The sequence below is a fragment of the Corapipo altera genome, unplaced genomic scaffold, assembly GCF_003945725.1.
Source record: "Corapipo altera isolate COAL_440 unplaced genomic scaffold, ASM394572v1 24b, whole genome shotgun sequence".
Lineage (NCBI taxonomy): Eukaryota > Metazoa > Chordata > Aves > Passeriformes > Pipridae > Corapipo > Corapipo altera.
The window spans coordinates 2108433-2124318 of record NW_020884888.1 but is presented as its reverse complement, the minus strand read 5'-3'; the positions used below and the strand labels follow the sequence as shown (position 1 = coordinate 2124318).

Here is a 15886-nt window from a genome sequence, read left to right as displayed (position 1 = left end):
AGATCCCTACCTTCCCCAAGTTTTTGGTTCCCTCTTCAACATTCGCAGCAGCACTGTTGACATGGTCTTCAATCCTGTCAATCTTCTCCTGCTGAGACTAGATGCAAAGGAATTATGAGTGAGGTAACCTGCTGGGAAGCAGCAGTGAGCCAATACACACCATTTTAATGCCTGTAATCAGGACCCCACAGCCGCTTTCATCTGCTGCACACTGCACCCAGCAGCCCTAATGGTGCTTCATGATTAGCATCCGATAACCTCTGCTGAAACTACACACTTACTTTACAAAAATGTAAACTATTAAGTAATAATATGGTGGGGGTATTAGACAATGTCTTGCTGCACTTAGAGAAAACAACCCAAAACATATGATTTCTAAATCTTTTCTGTAAATAGATATATTTGCATTCTGAAGGGAAGAATAATCCAAACTAGCCTTTTTGTTTCCTGCTGAGTTGCCTGTTAAAAAAAATATTCTATAAAGAGCATTTATAAGATCAGTACCAACTCCAACATACAAAGCTGCATCAAGAAATCTAAGCAGAAGTGTTTAATTATGACATTATAAAACAGTGACTTAATTTTACAAATAGTGACAGTACTGAAAATACACTTGATGTTGCTCTGTATTTACTGTTTGATTTTACAAAACCACTCCATCCTTTCTCCAAATGCAGATTCCCCTGCAGTGTCTCTCAGGGAACACTGGAGCAGAAGATAAAGGGGTCTGTGGGTTTGTTTGTTCTTATTTTAATCTCAGCAGTACCCAGCCTGTTTTATGTCACAAAATAATGAGATGGCTGATTTTCAGCTTAAAATAAAAGGCATTCTGTTTTGCCTCTTTCTAATTCAGAAACTGCTGAGTCCACCAGCTCTCGTATCTTCATTTACTATGCAGTCCACACACTTTAGATACTTGGTATTATATCTAATGATAGTTATGTGTAAAATCCACAAAGTCCTGGGAGCAGGACCTGTTGCTTTAACCTTTAGGACACTGGCTAATTTTTGCAGTCCCTCTCCAGCCTAATGGTTCTTAGTTGGTTTTTTTGTATAGGTGATGCAGCACATACTCAGCAGAAAGGATAAAAGCTAGTTTATTTATCCCTACTAACCCAAGAGCAAGGAGATTAAAGAACTCTCCTAGGAGATGGGAATTGTGCATTTAAATTCCCTGTGGCACAGGAAGAACTAAACACTGGGAACTGAGTGTGGATGATGAAGACATTTTGGCAGTATTGTGAGAGCAGAGAAAGAGCACGATAAAGGTGAGGGATTTTTCTAGTACTCCTAATTAGGTGAGAAAAAGTACCTGAGAAACACCCACCCTGTGCAGTGAAAGCTGTTGCCACCATTAGTTAGAAATCATACAAATTAATGGGTAGAAATCTGCAGGCAACACTAGAGCTTCTACTGAGGTTCAGCTCGTGGCCACGTGCACTGGCTAGGACATTGTAGTTGTTCTGGTCACAAAACTTAGGAGCAACTACCAGCGCTAGTGCTGAAGCAGCAGACTACTGCCTCCTCAGAAAGTTACCTTGGCAGAGCCTGAATCCACAGGAGAGCCACAAAGACACCTGTAGCAATGAGTCACTGATGTAGGGAAGGAAGAGCTGTTAGTTTTCTAACCAGACAGAGCAGCAAAGTAGTTAAACTAATGCTTTTGGATATTCTTCTTGTAAATGTTACATGCATCACTTACGACTTTGGAAAGTGTCTAATGTCCCACCTTGGAAACTATAGTTTTATTCACCATAGGTCCCAAGTAGCAAAGACAGCACCTTTGTGCAGGCATCTCAACTCACTGTGAGGAAACTGCTCTGCCTCTACTGGCATCTTGAAGTTCCTAACAGTGACCAGGATTTTGTAGTCTTGAATATTGGACTGAATAAATGTTATTATTTTCTTAATATTATTTTGCTCTTCTGTCACTTTGATAAAGTGATACTAGCTCAGTCTGAGCAGTCTAGGGGCAGAAGTATTGCTCATCTTTTTTTGTCCCCACCTAGGAGTTACCCATTCACCCTCTTTTTGCACAAGACTGCGTAGGATAGAACACAGAATTAATACTTACGCTGACTAAGAGAGAAAAATCAGTCACCAACTGGCTGAGCTCAATCAAGTCCTACAAATGAAAAGCAAATGTTATTTTGTAATAGTTGCTAAAAACAAGAGGACCAATGTGCAATAAGGGAGTTCCAACATACCCCTTCTAAACTTTCCCAGGATTCGGCTGCATTTTCTTCTTGAGGTATTTCCGGAAGGCGGGAGTAGATCTGGATTAAACTTTGGGAGCCGTCCTTCACTTCCATGTTATATAAAGTTTCTGAATCAGAAACAGGATGTTTATATAAATGCACTGAATCAGAATGCAGGTGATGTGCAAACCTTCTCACTCAAAGTTTCTCAAGAGTAAGCTGATACTTGACCTAATTCAAGCCAAGCAACAGCCCTGAAAATGATCATATAGGGGGAAGTCTTACAGCACTAGACAGTTTCTTAAAAGGATGTTATTGACAAAGAAATAGATTCATTTCCATTAGCACACTTTCACAACCAGTTCTGAGAATGATATTAAATTATACGCCTGAATTCAAGATCATTTAATTAATTTTGTATCAACCGGGCTAAGAAAACTGAGCCTGGGACAAAAACTTTTCATTTACATATGACACATAAAAGCACTGCGCTTCCAAAACTGAGCAGACAGTTATTCACTTTACGATAGATTATCATGCCACTGGTTTGATTTTCAGCCATTTGGGACTAAAAGAATCTGGAGGAAAAGAGTTCCAAAGTAAAAGCAGTGAAAACCAAGTAACACGGTGCCCAGCATTCAGTGCCTGATCTGGTTGGGTAATGGGACTGTGAGGATGACAAACATTTGCAGCTCAGAGCTGTACAGGAGATATTCTCAAGTAATTCTTACTTTCTAAATCAACTGGACTGAATGCAGAAGACATTACGACAAAGTACAGTGGAAAAAACGGGGAATGAAAGACAGTGAGGTGGCACAGGGGAGAGCAGATGCAATGAACAGGAACACACGTACCTCCTCCACTCAAAGAGCCCGCTCTTGAGCCATTACAGATGTAACAGACGTGTGTATAATTGTGGACAAGTAATTAAGTGGTAATAAAGAATAATAACAAACAAGTGTGGCTTTTTGTAGCAAGGATTAAGGAAGAGAGCTTGAGAGCCTGAAAGGCAGACTGGAGAACGTATGTAAACACAGTGCAAAGATCATGTTAATTCAGACAACTTCAATTTCTGAAGGGAGATCGCTACTTTAGTAGGACAGGTGTTTCCTTCCTTGGGAAGGTGGTCTCAAGAGAAAGCTTATTATGGGGAAGGCTGGTTAGATGTGTCACAATATTAAAATGTAAATACTGTGTTAAAATCTATAGAATCAATGAATGTGCCAAGGTACGATAATAATATTATAGAACTGTTACAACAACAGATATGAACAACAGAAAACAAAAAATATATTCATTAAAAAGTCAGTAACAGTGCATGCTTATTCATGGAATTATTCTAAGATAAAATAAAAATTATACATTTTCATAGCATTTGTCCATTTCTCAACATTTTTATCTCAAAACACATTAAGGACCCAATCTTCTTCCTCTCAGATCAATAAAGTCTTAACATCAATGAAGTTGATATTCAGTTGATAATTACTAAATAAGCAGAGTAACAACCATGCAATAAGCAATTTGGGGTTTTAATTTGGGCTTGGTTTTCTTTCTAATTATTTCTACTCCTTTTCCTTCAAGAATCCAGACATGGAAGGCACTTCACATTCTACAATCATCACCTGTTCTTCCAGAACATATTTTTGATTTATAACCTCAGATTAATTAATGTTTTATACTCAGTTCTAAAATATTGTTTCTCCCTTTTCAGTATAATTAATCATGTATCCAAATGTGTGCATTTTTGAGAAAACAGTTCTGCTACATACTCTGACATTTATCATTGGTTTTGAGTACTTTATTCCATTTCAATCCTACACAATCCTACTTCAAAATCAAGTTTCTTCTCCCAAGAAAAGTGTACTCTTCCCTAATCAGCCACATGCATGCTAAGTTGGTTGAAATTAAAATATTCATAATTCAAAAGTAAAATAAAAAGCTCACTAAGCAAAACTGCCTCCTCACAAGACTGCTCTGGTCTGTCCCTAAAAATCTATGCTGACCTATTGTAGAAAAGCACATTCTTGAAAGTGCTTTATATATAATGATACCGAAGTTTTGCATTACACTCATTCAAGAGAAATTAAAACTGTAAGTAGGTTTACATGTTATCATTTTCTAATAACTAAAATTAGTGGGAAAAACTTCCTCAAGAAAATTCTTCATTCACTTCAGAAAACTAAGGTAAAGAACAAGAAGGGTAAGAAGTGGTCACATTTGGACTGAAAGTATGAGTAAGAAATTTATATTCACTAGTTCACTTTTTATCAAATCTAACCAATATTAATAGAACTGAGAATGGAAGTGGCTCCACAAGTTCACTTACAGCATCTCCACAGAAATGCAATAATACAAAACACCTTTGCAGATTTCACAGAGCGGCTTTGCACCTCATTACACTTGAGATAAAAATCTAATGCTCTGGAAGATTCAATATGTTGCTTAGAAGATTTTAGTAATTTTAAGAGTAGAGTCTCACCTTTTGTTAATATTTGTTTAATATGCAATTAAATTCCATTTCTATTGGCCCTCAGCTGAGGGTAGTGAATGGGGGAAGGGACTGTATCGTATCGCTGACATGTCTTCTAAATGGGAGATTTGAATTTGTAAACTCCTTCCTTCTCTACCAGATGGGAAGCAACATGCTACAAAGAATGGGTGTACTGAAGCTCCTTTGATTAAGATCAACAGCCAAGATTTGCTTTCAGGACTGCAGCCTCTAAGCACAAAAGAATAGGCAATATATTGTGTTAGCAATTCAACAGAGCTGCTTCCACAGGCAGGCGAACTTGAAAAAATATCTGTTTAATTGTATTTAGTTGTCTGCCTGTCTGTTTCACTTTAAATGGGGTGAATTATTTCCATATTCATTTCTGTTCCCATCCCAATCTTTCTGATCAATGTCTTGTCTTTCTGAAGTGCTGTTACGCTCAATGTCCTCCATACTTCAAAGGTATTTCAGATTTCAAAAGCAGTCCTGTTCTTTGAAATTAAACTCTGGTTCCCATTTGCCACCTGTGTAACTGTTAGAAAAGCAATGCAAGCCAGGACAAGGCCTTTCCAGTTAAATACCAGAATGTACTGAGAACAACTGCACAAAGTTACCAAAAGAAGAGGTATCTTAAATTTACTTCGGATCGTAACAGAGAAGAGGTCAAAAATAAGCTGAAAGTAATGGCTAATATGCATGAAAGGAATCACTGAATACTGAAGACAAAGTGCTCCCCCCAAAAGAGATGTCAACAAATTAAGCAAAATTATTAAGAGAAACTATGTGGAAGAAGTTCCTAAAGGATAAAGGACTGCAGAATTGCTGGGAGACACTAACAAAACAGGCTACACTGAGGATGACACCGAATTGTCCTGATGCAGAGGAAGATGTTTATGGCTTCACCAAGAGCCATGGATGTCAAGTGCCCTGGATGTTAAGAATTTGACACACAGTATTAATACAAGGAATAATATAAGCACAGAAAGTTAATATCAGAAAAACTAGGACATAAATAAATTTCAACTACCAAAGGGACATAAATGGTACCAAGGAAGCTTCTATGAATGCTTTTGAAGTTAGAGGAAGAAAAATGAAGTGTAAGTGCATTGCCAGGCAAAGAAAGAAAATTACAGAAGACCCACAGAAAGATTCAGTCAGTCTTTACACAAACAGGTAGATGTCATCAGGTGCTGGATGCAATTAATTTAAAAAGGAAAGAAAAAAAGAGATAGGCTGAAACATAATGAGAACAGGTTAAAAATATTTAGATGAGCTAGGCCTATTTAGGGCCTGAAAGTTTGCGGAAATTCACTCTAGAACATTTAAGAAACTACTTCTGAAAGTTAAAGCATATTTTTTAGAACTTGAATAAGATGGTCCAAGAGGGCTGCAAGAGAAGCGATTCAGTTATCTGAATCAGCAGAATGCAGCAAACAGTCAGACTTTGAAATACACAAAGACAGTAGGACAAACTACTGAACAACCAACTACAACATGCTGAAGGTGTTGAAGAGGTCAAGATTCATGTGTCAGAAGCCTAAGAGTCCTTTTTGATGGCCTTGTAAGAAGATAGAATGTTTACAATGAGGGTGATGAGGTACTGGCACTGGCTGCCCAGATAAGTTGTGGATGCCCCATCCCTGGAAATGTCCAAGGCCACACTGGATGGAACTCTGAGCAACTTGTTCTGGTGGAAGGTGTCTCTGTCCATGGCAGGGGGCTTGGAACTAGACGATCTTTAAAGTGCCCTTCTAACCCAAACCATTCTATGATTCTCTATTTGATATATATTGACGTTCACAAGGTTTTTTGATACTACTGCACATGACATTCCTGAAATCAAGCCCAGTCTTCAAATCCTCTTTTCTCCCTGCTCAACCATGAGACTTGCTAGCTTGTTAATCACGCTTGAAAGAGTTCTTATAGTTCTGTATGCAGCAACAAGAAGGGTCACAAAATCAAATCTGATGGCAGTTTCTTCTACAATGCCATTGACTGGGAATGCTCTTTCGATTTTAAGACACATGCAATGTTCAAACAATTCTGAACAGTATTGCTACGGGAACAATTAAATTAATTACTGGTATGTGGAAGGATTTAATCCTGATGTAATCAACTTTCTCACAGATCATTAGGAGAGAACACTGGCTGGTACCAGAGCAAAATAAAGGCTTCTCCTGAAGACAGAGTGCTAGAACAAGGAAAGAAAGACATTTCATTACAGAAAGGTGGGAAGAACAGCACACATATCTGACTCATAGCATGTTATAGTGTGTTTTCAAAATCTTTTATTTGAATGGATTTATACTCTTTTCTTCTTTCTTTTTAGTTACCAAGTTAAAATGCTACAGGAAGAGATGTTCTCCTTACCTAGAGACTTGCTCCTCTTTTTCATATATTTCAGCAGTGGTGTATTGTACTGCCTGTCATTTAAAAATCATTTTCTTCATGATGTTTCTTCAAGCACTAATTCAACGAAAATGGCCTAAATGATTACTTGCACATGATGAAATTATTTGCTCCGGGGGAAAAAAGAAGTCAAGCTACCATGAAATATGAATGTAAGTATTCTGCTTCCTATGAACAGTCCTCTATTTCAAGATCCAAGGCTACAGTATCTTTCTCATGGAAGGCCACAACTATTTAATTTCTTAAGATACTTAAGCATTTTCCGCTTATCAAAAGTCAGTCACAGGTCATGACAAAAGTGTGATATATGGAAAGGCAAAAGTGTGATATATGGAAAGAACTCTACTTCTTGATTAACAGCTATTATTCAACTGAAATCTCATTTGTTTACTTCATTTACATCTGGTCAGCAAAATTCCGTACTGGATACAATGATAGAGATACAATAAACACAAATTAAATTCTACTACCTCCTCCTACAGTTGCAGATCTGGTTAAAGAGGCATCCTCCTGTCCTTCAAGTTGCCTTCTAAGTTCTTCTGCAGATTCAGAATGCAGATGCAGGAAGTCTTTAATGGCAAATGAGGCTTCCTCTTTAACAGGATTTATCATTCTCTGCAGACCTGAGATGTCTTCCTGTCGGACTCGCAAACAGAGTTTCTCCATCTCTCTTATATTGGCACGGAGTTGCTGCAAACAGTATTAAGAGTTATTCTGTAGCCAACAGAACATTTTGTGTACCAGACATCTTCAGTGCTTGGGAAGTAACTATCATCTTCAGGATATTTAAATAATCTTCAGAAGTGCCGTTTCTACGTTTTAACAAACTAAGACCAAAAATCCCTAAAAACTCCCAGATTTCAAGCAATCCCTGTGTGTGTCATCTCTCTCTCTCCTCTACATCCATCTTCTTTTCCAGGCTGCATTGTGTTTCCTGACTGCAGCTGGTTCACCTGTCAAAGATGCCTCCAGTTGCTGCAAAAGCCCACGCCTAAGATAACACAGTGAACCCTCCCCTTGCACCCATCCTGGCTCTCCCAGGCTGTTATTTGTGACTCTTGAAGGAAGGCATCTGTGCTTTCAAGCACTTCTTATTTGGAGGTGCCACTGCACCATAACCAGCTCATTAAGTCTGTGTATTTTTAGTATTTGCTTCTGCTTGTGGGTTCACTCAGTTCTCTCCATCTATAAAAAAAAAATAAATGGGAGTTGCAGCTCCCAGTACAGCCATCCCTCAACAGTACAGTGAGGCATCGCTGCGAGCTACCTGCTGAGTCTTTTTGGACATAGCCTGTTTTCCATAAGGGAAAGCAAGCCATTCACCCCAGGAAAAGAAGAACCAAAGATCAAGGAAGAGATGGTACCTGTTATCTAATGAACTAATTTATCCATACTATCAGCCAACCACAAAACAAGGGAGAAATATTTTTAAAGCCATCCCCACCTGTGTTTCATTTTTCTGGCTGTCAGACTTTGTACTTTATCCATTCTCCAAGTCAGTTTGTTTTATTTTGAGTTTCAATTAAAGTATTTAACTAATTAATTCACTGTGTAATTGCTGAAGTTATTTTTGTTCCTGTGATCAATTTAGGTGTTTGCCAAAATATTTATACAAGTTGCAACAAGTTGCAATAATATCCAAATAAAGTAAGTGATTGCTTTTCAAAATTTGCTTTTTTTTGTAATAATAAGTGACTGTGGTGATCACAGGACTTCAGAATACAGTCACTCACAATCCCCAACTACCCCAAAACTACCACTTCCATTTGTAAAGACAACTTCAGGGACAAAGAATAAGGATTACTTTTTTTTAAAAATACTTATATTTTTTCAGATAAGGGCAAATATATTTGTTTGATTGGAATATCAAATATAATAAAACATAGAAATATTTCTTTAGTTACAAGAGTTTTGCGAAGATATAAACTATTTACAACTAGGAAGAAGAGACTGTGTGCAGGTATCTACCATGACATAAATTTCTGTCTACAGCAAAAGTAGAGGGATTTTTTTATTGCCTGGTCTTTTAAAATCTAAAAATGCACACAAGTTTCTCTTCCAACAAATGAAAAGAAGAAATTTATAGTTTAAATTATACCACTTATTGTTTTAGGACAGAGGTTTTATCTAATTATAAAAAAATAAGACTACTAAAAATAATATTAATTGCATTGCATTACAAAGTGATATAATAAACCATATTCTTTATCACATTATTTAGCAATTGTTTTGAATATTCTTCTCAAAACAGAACAAGAGAATAGAGTTACACCAGTGAGTGGTTAGAAACAGAAAGGTTTTCTTCTGTAATACAAATCAGGTACAGGTAATGCCTTAGAAAGGCAATATTGCTTACCTGAAAAAGTGGAACTAGATGGAATTAATTTTATTTATACACACCAGTAGAATTAATTGGTTTTAACATTTATGAAAAAAATGTAAAAAATATAGTTAGAGAAGGAAATTCATTCAACAACATGTTGAGGTAACATTGCACAGGTGATATTGGACATCCAAAGAAAGAACTACTGATTCATAAAAATTGTGTTAAATTACTAAAATTATATTGTATTTATATTGTATGCTTAAATTAAAAGTACTACAAATTAGGCTGCATTATTTAAGACTAACCTCAGGTAAAAACACTGATTGACAATTAAAAAAGGGAGACACAAAAAAATAACTTTGCAAGACAGTGAGTTAAATTAGAAACATGGTAGCCAGTAACCTTCCTCTTACATTTCTAATCTTAATCTACCTTGCTCTTTCTGTTATCTTCCCCCCATGGTCTGCCCCTAAGTATGAAAAAAAGAGAATATCATCACTGTCATAGTGCACCATGTGCCAAAATACTTGAACCTTGGAATTTCATTCAAGAAACAAAATGGGACTATCTAGACCCAACACTTAATTATGTATTTTGTGAGAACTATATGCAGGGGACTGAGGTTGATCCTGCTGTTTTGTTTCAGGAAACAAACTCATTTTTATTATTCTGTATTTAGTCATAATGGAGACAAAAAAAAAAAGAAGACATAAACAAATACTTGTGAAGCAGTGACAAGAGTGAGTTTTGGATGAGCTAATAATGCTGCCACACCAGTTTCTTTTAAAGAAAAAGGAAAATTTCACAGTTGGAATCAAGTCAAAACATAGCTCTGCAAGGGACCTGTGCCTCTGCAGCTGCAGCCAGGGCAAATTACAAGTACAGCCAACACACAAGTACTGTGCAGTGACCAACACACCACCAAATGCTGGTGGGAGTTTCACAAATCCCGAACAGAAGCTTCAAGAGATATGAACTACTCACCCTAAGGAATGGCTAAATCAGATCCTCCCTTCCACTGTTCTTTACTACTTTGCTGATCAAAGAGAAATACTTGTGAGAAAGAAGGTGGACCAATCAGATTATGATATTCACCTACTTGGTGAAATTTAATTTTAGTAGCTCTTCCTTTGTGGTTTTGGAGAGAGGACTCTTGTTTCATCTACTGTCAACTAAACAGAAGCCAAATAGATTCAGCTCAGCAAGAAAGCTCAGCCCCACCAAGAGGACACACATCCTAGGAGCTCACCAAGGTGTGACATCAAAAATGTTACAGATATGCAAATGACTATGACTTCTTTTCATAATAATTTTAATGGGACAGAGTTTAAGTTTTGGGTAGAGCATAAAGTATATCACTCTTGTCCCAAATGTTTCCACTTTTAAAGCGAAGCTTACTTAGCAAGGAAGGTAATACAAAAATTCTCTTTTCATGTACGTGAACTCCTGAGTTTTGAACTTGCCAAATTCAACCCAAAAGACACAGATTTTTTTTTTTATAATACTTGCAATTTTTATCTATTAACTTCCAAAGCCAAACAACAATCTTTGTTTCAAATGGCTTTCTCAAAAAAGCTATAGGAAAATAAAACTGGAGAAAACCTTGTGAAGTCATCCTTTCAGCCCATGATCTGCTGTCCCTATATTATTCCTGTTAGTTGTTTTTCTAATATGGTCTTAAAAGGACTTCTTTATGAAGAGCTACAACCTCCTTGATACTGTAGTATCAATTGTTTTCTCAATTTCTGACTATATTCATTGCTCTCTCTAATCACTTTGCACCCTTCTTAAAAGCATGGTGCCCAAACTAAGTCAGATCCCTGACTGTTCTACCTGGGATCCTTCTACTCCTGATCAAAGAGACTGTATGAGAGGTCACACTTACTACTCTCCCATTTATACATCTCACTACTTTATTTGGGCTTTTGTATCACTATCACACAATCAGTTCACTTCTACTCTGTGTCCCTCAAGTCTTATAAAATTCTTGGCCTAGGTCAAAGGAACTCTGAATTTAAGAATATATTGACCCTGCAGATGGCCACAGGCTGCAACAGGGAGCTAATCTTACATGATCCCTCACTGACACCATAAACCATCTCCTGCAGAAATAAACTTTTTTACACTGCTTCTCATGCCCTCCCAGTGTATCTACATAGTATGCCAGAAGGGTACCTATAATTTGAAGACTGCATCATTTTAAAGATGGTACAGAAGACCTGAGACATAAAACTGAGCTTTGAAGATTCATGCAAAAGAGAGCTGACAGGAAGCCATCTTTCACTTGTAAACCATTTTCAGTTGAAATAAAAATCGTAAAAGTGAAAAACAAAAAAAGAATTAGATTAACATTTTCAAGCAGCTTTCTGGGTCAGAGCAACACAGTGGAAAGACTATGTCTGCCTAGGTATGTTTTGTAGAACTGAATCTCCTTTTGTGGGACAGATATAGGCTAAAACCAGACTGTTCATCCACAGTATTTTTCTTTTTTTTTTTTTTTGTTCAATGTCTTACATCCTCTCTAATAACTGCAGCATTTTCCTTCCTCTCACTATGAAAATGATCAAGGCAGTCCTTAGGTTTTGCAATAAAATACCACCATTTCATTGAAACTACTTAAACCTTGCAAAAATTAGTTAATTATTGCATACGGTTAATTATTACATACAGCCAGCACGTATGTGGGCAAAGCCTAGCAAAACTGCATATTGATTCATGCCCCAACATTTTACAAAGTCCATGGACTGTCCCTAAAAATGAAAATATACATGAATATATATATTTGTGAAAATTAATATATGATACACAAGAACTATTTCCTCAGTATTTCTGAAAGGGTGTCATCGTGCCCTATGCATAGATTTCTCTGGTTTTTTCACCTTCTTTTACTGAAGTTCTTAATGTGGCATCCAGCCACCAGAAAAAAGAGGTATAGATTTATGCCTCATCTATACTTCTATTGTAATTTTGACCATCATCAAAAGTACAACAGAAGTAATTATTCTGGGTAAACTGAAAATTCAGAAAAATGGCTAATTATGTGCACATGGATTAAATGTAGAATGGCTGTGCATATATTTGTCTAAAACCTGTGGCGGATGCCTTGGGTCAATATTGACTTAGGGATTCCTAATGTATTTTTACAACATCTAATTCTGAGAGCAAAGTGTGTGCTGCAGAGAACATTTGGTATCACAATAATTAATCTGATTTCTTTGCAAACAAACAGATCACAAGTCCATTGGTAAACATTTAAACAGCTTACAGCAAACACATTCTACATGTCATATAATTTATTATCAAGTACTCCAGACTCCTAAATATTTAATTAAAACAAAGAGCCAGTCTACTCTTCTCGCATGGACCCAGATTCTTACTCTGCTCTCTGGGTATCAGAATGTGAACTACTTTATTGTATAACTTGTATCTAGATCTAAAGGCAATAAGCACTACAAAATATAAGACAATTTATTTTGGCTGAAAGTGAAAACGGCAAACTTTGAATTCAAGACAAATACAAATGCTTCTAGAGACAAGAAGTTTTCTTATTAACATATCTAAAAATATCATCTTCAACACCATTATTTTTTCTCTAATTATTGATAGATTTTGTCTTGCTAAACAAATGACACCGATAACTAAAAGTTCCAAGAGAAGCCTTTCCCACAGCTCAGATGTGAAAACAGAGAACAGACATAAGCAAACACATGCTTCCTACACCACAGCTGTTAAAACGTCACTGTTTTAACAGAACATCCGCCTTTGGTAGACTCTTTGAATATGAAGAATAAACTTATATTAAAATTTCAAAAATATTTGGTGAAAAATCAAAATAAACATTCAAACCTCCAATTTACAGAAAAATCAGGTGGATTTCATGTGTAACTTCTTATCATCTACATTTTAAAAAAGCTCACTAACATCTTTCATTCCTCAAAAAACACACGTAACTCCAGCTCTGCCTACTATCTGGTTGTTTAACCAGGATGAAGTTCTTTCTGAGGTGAGTTGTTTTGGGGGTTTTTTTTAGATTTTTAGTCTGGTCTAATTTCCTGCAGGAATCAGTAGTGCACTGAAACAAACACAGGAATTTAGAGCATTAGAATTGTGAAATGCAGTAGTTTAGGACTGCGCTACTACCTGTGCTGGCAAAGCCTGCTTTTTTAGTTGCAGTGTAGGTCACAGAAGGTTTGTTCTAGAAGCAAAGACACATTCCTTCTCTGAACATCTACAAAACCAACACAAGATGCCTCTCCTGCTGGCCAACACACGTCTGTCCCCAAAATATTGGCAGTACAGCATGTTATAACCACTACCTGCTGTATCTGCCTCAGCAAACTTTGCCTAGCAGAGCTGGTCTTTGTGTCTTTCCGTATTGATAATCTCCTTTGGCTGTGTGCTATTTAGCAGTGTGAAGGCTGATGTTTGGCATGAGCTTCTGCATCATTTTCATCAAGACATGCATATTTTTAGAAACAGCTGTGCTGACTTATGGCTGACTACACATGAAGTCACTGAGATGATGCCCATGATGACAAATGTGTCTGGTATTTCCTCCTTTGATGACATTATGCAGCTAACAATAGATCTGCACACCAAACTAGTAGTCCAGATGTCCTGTTTGTCCAAAATCATGCTTTAAAATTATCAGTATCCCTTATTGCAATACCTGGCTTCTAATTTAATAATGTAGGAGGACTGTTTGCGGAAGACCAGAGACTCCAAACTTCTGTTTGTTCAAGAATGCAGAAACATTTCTGATTGCATTTGCCTCATAGGACACAATTAGGAAATTCCTATCTTTTAAATGAAGTAAAGCAAAACCTAGTACTTGTTAAATCTACCTGCCAAATACATATCTCTCTCTAGATCCATCTCTGAGATAATTGGAACTGGGTAGGTAATTTAATTCCATTAATACTAAAGTCATTTTAATATCCTTACCTGAACTGTTCGTCCTGCATTGATGTGCTCTTCGTGCAACCTGTCCCAGAGCCTGCATCTCTGATACTAAAACAGAGGAAAAATACTCCATATAATTGCTATTTTTAACAACTGCTATGCTGAAAAAAAAAAAGGCACTTTTGGTAAACAATCACTTTAATTTTCAAAAATCGACAGTAAAGAAGCTGAGTCATAAACAATTCTGCTGCAAAATCAGAGAGGTAAATAGCAATTTATCACAAATTTTGTGAAAAATTTTGTACAATGCATTTTACTGAATGGCAGATAACCAGGGTTTAGTGTCAGTTTTTAACAACAAAGAGATATTGCATCCTGATATTGCTGTGGGCATAAATCATTTGGTGGGCAGTAAAACAAATGGCAGAAGAAGGAAAAAGGAATGGAATAGTGGATAAGCAGTACTGGTCATACAGGACAACGAGGTATCTGGTACTATTCACAAGGAAAATGGCATTCATTACACAGTGCTACTGTCTACATTTACACTTACCATTTCTATATAGTTACAAACACATCTACAAGAACCATCAGGGCAGATTTGGCACCTGCATGATGCTCCACTAACTTCAATGTGAAACTATCCATAAAGCACTTCCCACACGACAGAGATCAGAGTAATTATTCCATTGCAGAGAGTAAGTTTAGCAGAAGAACTGCATATTATTACATATAAACCTTTTCATCATTAAAATAAAGCAATCCCTGCTATAGGCAGTTGACATTAATAATATAGAGACTTTATCCTGAAAAAGAGTAGTAAAATAACAGAAGTAGAAGCTGTGATTCCTGGAACGTGTGCTGAAACTATCAAAGAAGGCATCTACAATACCAGACAGCATTAGAATATTTATTTAATTGTTTAAACAACAAGACAAAATATTTACCATGATTTGTGAGGTATTTTTAGGTAAAGTTTAATTCCTCAATTTCTTAATATGCTTTGTTACCAATAAAAAACCTTTATCTACAGTCTACATCTTTCCACAATTATTTTCATAATTTTACAGGCCATGGCAATAAGGATCACAAGTCACTCAGCTTGCTAAAATACAATGAAAAATCTAAAGTTACTACTTATTTTCAGAGAAAAAGTTCTTTCACATTAGGATTTTGTGGTGCTATGGAAGACAAAAGGTTTAGTATTCAACTAAGTCAGATTCATGTTATTTTTCTAGGAAACTAGCAACTTCTGCATAAATTACTATGCCACTAAAATTACTGCCATTGTTCTTCAAAATAAAATGGACAAAAAACCCTGTATCAACAGTATATCTTACAATTTAGTCATCCCTGAAAAAGTACTGAAACAGGAATTTCTGAGGTTGTAACAGAAGGGGTTTAGAGAAAAATTACCCACTGAATTTCAACTGACTGTAATACATTGTCCAAAAAACTAGTAATAAAAAATCCTGTTTTCCAGTTAAAAAGAACAAGAATTCCTCAGGAAACCTTTACTGGTCTTTATAATTTCTACTAGAAATGCTCAGCACATTTACC

At 36.5% G+C, this 15886-nt stretch overlaps 1 protein-coding gene across 2 annotated transcripts in view; it reads right to left on the bottom strand.

Moving 5' to 3' along the window:
• Positions 1-15886, bottom strand: part of STX17 (syntaxin 17) — a 33701-nt gene that overhangs the window by 3598 nt on the left and 14217 nt on the right. For both annotated transcript variants that reach the window (XM_027643844.1, XM_027643843.1), the window contains exons 3-7: positions 14369-14434; positions 7569-7788; positions 2208-2326; positions 2075-2125; positions 11-97 (exon numbers count right to left, since the gene is read on the bottom strand). In XM_027643844.1, coding sequence (XP_027499645.1) covers positions 11-97; positions 2075-2125; positions 2208-2326; positions 7569-7788; positions 14369-14434 — 543 coding nt within the window. The remainder of the gene's footprint in view (positions 1-10; positions 98-2074; positions 2126-2207; positions 2327-7568; positions 7789-14368; positions 14435-15886) is intronic.